The sequence below is a fragment of the Episyrphus balteatus genome, chromosome 2 (assembly GCF_945859705.1).
Source record: "Episyrphus balteatus chromosome 2, idEpiBalt1.1, whole genome shotgun sequence".
Lineage (NCBI taxonomy): Eukaryota > Metazoa > Arthropoda > Insecta > Diptera > Syrphidae > Episyrphus > Episyrphus balteatus.
In genome coordinates, this window is record NC_079135.1 from 7,260,684 (window position 1) to 7,267,188 (window position 6,505).

Consider the following 6,505-nt stretch of genomic DNA (forward strand, 5'->3'; position numbering starts at 1 on the left):
TATATAAAATAAAATATATATAAAAATATGTATATAATACAATATTATTTAATAATATTAAAAAATGAAAATGAAAATTTATATAAAAATCATGAAATCATAGACAAAAGCTGTTTATGTTAACCCTTAAACCCTACCCTGGGGTCCAGCGACACTGCAAACATACATTTTTTTGAATTTTACAAAAAATAAGTAATAGACGCCGCCGAAACTTTTAGAATTCTCTAATTAACGTAGTAGCCATCTAAAAATAAGTCATTTATTCAATTCCAAGTTGTACAGCTCAAGATATCCACTGTTTGGGGTCCCGTAGACCCCAGGGTAGTAATTGTGAAAGTTTATTTTGGTAATTCGATGGATTGTTTTTGGATCCCTTTAATGGGTTATTGAGGTTTTTATTACTTTTAAAGAGTGTTTTCACTGTATCTAATATTTCTTTTATTATCACTGCTGTATGCAAGTGTTATTATGTCTGTGTTCTCGTTTTGTTTTTCGATTTTAGTTCGAAAACACAAGAATTATATGGGCAACTTTGCCAACCAATCTCCAGTTACTTATTGGAGAAATTTAAAAAAGGAAGCGGCCAGCAGCTCAGTTAACATCTACTCTAAACACAAAAAAAAGGATTTGTCATCTGTCCTCGAGAAAAGGACCTCAAGACGAAAATAAGGTGCAGCAGTTGCAGAAATGCACTCTGTTCGGAACAAAGCCACTCAGTGTGTCAAATGTGTCTGAACACAAATTTTTAGAACATTTTATATTTTAAAACATATTAAACTATTTTATTAATAAATAAAAATTTTTCATAAATTGATTTTTTTAATAAATTTGATCAAAAACCTTTTGGGGTCTCCTGAACCCCAGGGTAGTAATAGTGTCTCTCCTGGGATGGGTAGGGTTTAAGGGTTAAAACAAACAAAAAATTAAATAAGTGATAGAAAGAGAAAGAGAGAAAAAGAGAAAGAAGAAAGATATTTTCTTTTCATATTAAAAAAAAAATTTAAAGAAAAAAATTATTAAAAAATAAATTTCTTTGCAAATTAGCTGAGACACAATAACAAAATTGAAAACTTATTAACAAAAAAAAGTGTCAACTCAATTTACATAAAAAAAAACAAAACAAATATAAAACAAGATGACATTTGTTTCTTTTTTTTAAATATTAATACTAACAAAATTGTTAAATAAAAGTCAAAGACGATGATGATGAAATAAAATCTCTTAGCAATTTTTTTCTTAATAATGCACAATGTCCGGCACAATTGCGCAAAAGATTGGAATTCATTTAAACAAAAAAAAAAATCCAGAAGAAGAAAAAAAACTATCACAAGTTTTCTACATCTTAGCCCCGTCGCAAATGGAATAGAATAAAATTATATATGACTGGCTGTGCTAAGGCACTCAGTTGTAGTAGAAGAAGTAGAAATGAAAAGTTAAGTATATTTGCAATAATTACAACTGACAGCTGTCAGATTATGCGAAAAGTTTCATTTTTCATCATTTTTTTTGTTAAATCGGTGGTGATGCAAGTCTGCTGTGAGAGATGGCAAATGGAGGAAAATGATGCAAAAAAGAAAATAGGAAAAACATTAATACTGCATTGTTTGTAATTAGCTACTACTACATTTTTCCAATTTTCTTTTTTGATCATTTCGCAATAAGATGTCAAAGTGACATAAATATTACACAACTTTGAGATGAAAAAAGACACAATATACAAGAAGAAGAAGAGACGAAGAAGAACTATAAACAAAAGTGGTAAATAGAAATCGCGCGCGCTCATAAACAAAATATGTTATGAAATTCATAGAAGAAAGTGAAAGAGAGTAAAAAGATCGTAATAACTCTCTTTTGATATTTTCTTTTATATACATCACTTACGATTACAAAAAGTCATGCTAAGACACAAGAGAATAAACACATATAGAAAGTGATTATATAGAAAATAAAATATTACTTACATCACTATTACACACGAACGAGAAGAAGAATATAATAATTAATTAAAATTATCGCAATAAAGTAAACAAACAAAAGAAATAAAATAAAATAATCTACAATGATCGATGATGAACGGTTAAGTGAATGAGAGTTTTTTTTTTTTTTGTTGTTGTTGTTTTGTTTTGTGGCCGCTGCTTAATATCATTCTCACACATAAAGTAAGCAATGTTTCACATCAGTATTTTGGGGAGGTCATTAGTGACTAAGTGACTCCTTAACGGTAATGATGCAATAAACCAGCTGGGGCATGTGACAGAATTGGGGCATGGGCAATAACTGGCACGGCAACCTTCGTTGGGGCAGATTTGTGAACGATGGCATTGAAACCGTTGTGATCGTCGGCAGTGTAGTCAACTGTACGCACTGAACCATCGGGTTCGACGAGAGAGTATTGACCCTTTACAACATCACCATCACGTTCTTCGGCTTGAGATTTGATGTCACCAGTATGGGGATCCTTGATTCCATAGTTGAAGGAGTACTTGGGATAGGCCTAAGCAAATATAAAGAGACAAAATTTTTGAGTGGAGGAAATTATGATAGATAGAAATGTTGTAACTTACCACAGGTTCAGGAGCAACAGCATGAACAGCATGCGCAAGGACAGGACCATGTGAGAGTAGCGCTGGAGCACCATAATGACCCAATTCAATTGGGATGGCTTGCGCTACACTGACGAAGAGAACGATGGCAATAACGTACTGAAAAAAAAAAATCATCAAAAAAGTAGTAATAAAATGAGGCCTTTACAAAATTTAACTAAAAGTAAAACTTAGTAAGATTTATTTAAGATTCTGAGTAAGAAATAGTTGGGGATGTGTTTTTCCTTGCACTTTTAATAAAATGAGAAAGGAAACTGATACTTAAGATTTTTTTTAAGCGGATGACTCGGGCGTATGAGTAACTTTTTTTTTAATTTTTAGTTTTTAATAGTTTTTAATCTCAAGTTTTGAAATTTATTGAAGTACATGTACTTCATGTCTTTGTTCTTATCAATATCGAGATGAGAAACATTTTAATTATTTTTGTTGCGAATGGTAATATTAAATGCGAGCAATGAGAGTAAAATTCTTCTTCAATTGAGTGGGAATAAATCAAAATAAAATTAGGTGATACATTTTTTTGAGATATTAATGCATGTAAGCTCCACAGTTTGATTCTGTTTTTAAATTGAGTAAGGAATTTCAATGGATTCAAAATTAAATTGAAACATGTTAAATTTCTTCAAACGTTTTTTGAACAATAAATATTTGGAAAATTATTTACTAAAATAAATGAGTTTATATGCTTTTCTTCATCTGTCTTACAATAAATCTTAATTTCAAAACTTCTACCGAAGAAAAGTACCTCAATTATTTCATTTTTCCTAAATATATAAAGAAAAATATAAATCAAGAAGCTAATTTTCCACTAATTGAATTATTTTACACTTTTACCAAACAAAAATTTAGTGTACTTTTTTTCATTCAATGTTGTTTTGGTTAAATTGGTGTTCGGAGGTTTGAAAAATATTGTTAATACATATTTTTCCTTTAAGCTTGAAATGATTCATTGTGCAGGTTATAAAAAACAAACTTGATAGTGGTCTTTTCCTTAAGAACCTCCTGTGTGAAAACCAAGGGTGTATTTGAAAAAAAAATCTCAAAAAGGAACTCGATGTATGTATATGGTTATACTTATGAGTTACTTCAATATAAGTGTTTAAAAAATGATGCTAATTCTTCTCGTAACATATAAAATTTCCATTAATAAATTTTTATTTAAAAAAACAGGGCCTGAAGTAAGGCAGCGTTTGTGATTAAGAATTGGATTGTTTTTGGATATATTTTTCAGATTTGTGATCTACATTGTATTCCATATGTAAGAAGATATAAGTTACGTGTTATAATAATTTTAAAATGTAACAGTTGGTTGTGGTATTGCATATGAAAAATTATACAATATAATAACAAACAAAAAAATCAATCATTACTTTTCATACAATAAACAATGAATTGGAGTCACAATTTGAGTAAATATCAGAATAATTGACTCAAATTTGTTAAAGTAACTTTTTTAAATTCGGAAAAAAAGCACGTCCACCGGCAATATAATTGGATCTAGCTTATTTAAATTTTTTCTTGTACTAAAGATTTTTTATTGTATTAAAATTTTCCCAGTTTTAACTCAAAAACAATTCACTTTTTTAAAAAAATTTGAAACTATTTAACTAAAAAGTGTAAGTTTTTAAATATCATCATTTAATTTCTTAAACGTTCAATTTCATTTTTTTTTTCATATTATGGTTAACTTGCGCGAAATTAATCTGATACAAAATAAATCCTTTTTTGCATTTAAAAGCTGTGTCGAATACATTTTTTTTAACAACAAATTTAATTCTTTATTAAAAGCCTTGAACTAGAAGAGTAACTTATTGCTTTTTAGAAAGAGCATGTCTTTTCTAATAAGCAAGACTTTTTCTTCATTTAAAAGAAAAAAATATAGGAAAAAATACTTTGCTCACTATTTTTTGTTTTCAACTTGGAAAAAAATTCTAAAATTAATAAAAAAATTTAATTATTTTTTTTTTTAAGAACAAATTCGATGTGAAATTTAATATTTCAATAACATGGAGCAAATATTTTTTCAAGAAACTAATCATATTTAATATAAATGAATTCTTAAGTGAATTTAAGCTCAAATCGTAAAAAAAAAATAAAAATGATGAAGCAAAATTTAAAAAAAAATATTTAAGTATTAGAAATTGAATTGATTTTCAAAAATTCATTAATTTGAACTCTTGAATTTAATGATCAAATAAATATGTTTTAAAAATTGTATTTATTTTAACCTTATACAAAGTTTAATTGTTGTCATCTAAGTCATGAGATAAAAGTCCTAAAAAATATTAAAAATTTCAAATAATTTCATTGTTTAAAGCCAAAGTAAATTTTGAAATTCATTTTCTTTCAGATATAATTCATGGTATGGTTATAAATAATGAGTTTTGAATTTATGCTATACAATTTCTAAAAAAAAAATTAATGGATATGAGCTATTTGAGTCCAAAACAGAAAATGCCGAAAAATATCTCAAATAGGTAAATGTTCATTATTAAGTTCATCTGTATAACTTTGAATTTTTTTCGATTAATTATATTATTGGTTACTACTTAACAAAACTCGATACCAAAATTTGTTATTTTTTATTAAAAGTTTTAAAAATATTGAAATAATGCTTTTCATTATGGAATTGAAATAAAGACAATTTCACACTATCCTTTAAAAGAAGCAGAATAATAAAAGAACCTTGAAAATACGAGATTTGAAATCAATCACATATTTATAATTGTACTTTAACAGAAACAATTTTAATACCACTCAAAGAATTAAGTATTTTCATTAAATAACGAATATAATTCTAATTCTTGTTTTAATGCACAAAAGTGCAGTAAGGACTTAAAACGTTTTTGCTTCATCTCCTTGTTGCAAAACTTATTCACTTGACTTAAACTTTACGAAACTATTTTATTAGGTAGTCTTTAAAAAATGAACATTTATAGTCTTTTTTTTAAATCACTCAGAATAATTTTAAATCCAACATTATAAAAAAATATTTTAAGAACTATATTAAATAAAGAACTCCGTACCTTCATATTGGCTTTTTAGTTTTTTTTTGTTTCAAAAATAAACAAAGAATATAAAAATTAACTACAACACAAATCTCCAACAAAACCGATCCCAAGTACTACAAACACACACTTTACACAACGACTAAAGTAACACGAATCTCTCTGACTGTGGTGATCTTCTATATATACTTCTCGAACTATGAACCTGATGTAATCCGTTTGTAAGATACTGTTGAACTGATGCCAATTTCGATGTCCAAAACCATTTATATAGGCGAAATTTTCAAATTCTTTGCAAAAATAGAAGAAAATAACACTCTGCCAGCCACCAGCTGTTTTAGAGTTAGAAACATACAAAAACTTACCTAGTTAAAAAAATAGGGGAGGATAAAAGTTCACCAAAACATATATCTGCCAAACTATACGCACTATAACTATACACCATCGAAAGATACTCGCATTCAATGCAACTTATGGTAAAGGTAAATTCGCCATCATGCAGCAATGTGCTTTTAATGTGCATCTGTGTGTTCAAAGTAAAAACTTACTTGACATCCCTCACCACCACACAGCATCTATACTCTCCTCGATAAAAATGTATCTATGAATCCTAAGGCTTTTCTTCGTTTTTAGATACTTTTTTTTTTCTATTCATTCATTTTTCCCTCAATTTTTTCCCCTGAATGTAGCAGCATAATCTTCAAGACTTTAAATCCCCACCCTTATTCAATTCGATTCAAAAGACACGTTTTCTGTAGCTCCAAAGCAACACTCTGCGGCGTGGTTTTCATATCGAAAAGCATGTGGTGGTTGTTGTGGAGGCATATAGGTTTCTGCCACTTTAGGATGCTGAGTAAATGGGATCCGCCGCGCATGCGCGATACCTTAACGTAG

General features: G+C 28.4%; 1 protein-coding gene across 1 annotated transcript; it reads right to left on the reverse strand.

The window, feature by feature from the left end:
- Positions 1–1,202: 1,202 nt before the first annotated feature.
- On the reverse strand, positions 1,203–5,833 carry LOC129912794 (cuticle protein 8). Its single transcript, XM_055991227.1, has 3 exons — positions 5,630–5,833; positions 2,565–2,702; positions 1,203–2,494 (listed from the first exon to the last, which is right to left on the reverse strand). Exons 1-3 carry the CDS (start codon positions 5,633–5,635, stop codon positions 2,216–2,218), a joined length of 423 nt encoding a protein of 140 aa, XP_055847202.1. The 5' UTR covers positions 5,636–5,833; the 3' UTR covers positions 1,203–2,215.
- Positions 5,834–6,505: the final 672 nt, after the last annotated feature.

Coding starts and splice junctions, on each gene's coding strand:
- LOC129912794 (XM_055991227.1), bottom strand. Junction 2,495..2,564: donor CTGTTGCTCCTGAACCTGTG/GTAAGTTACAAC, acceptor ATATTTGCTTAG/GCCTATCCCAAGTACTCCTT.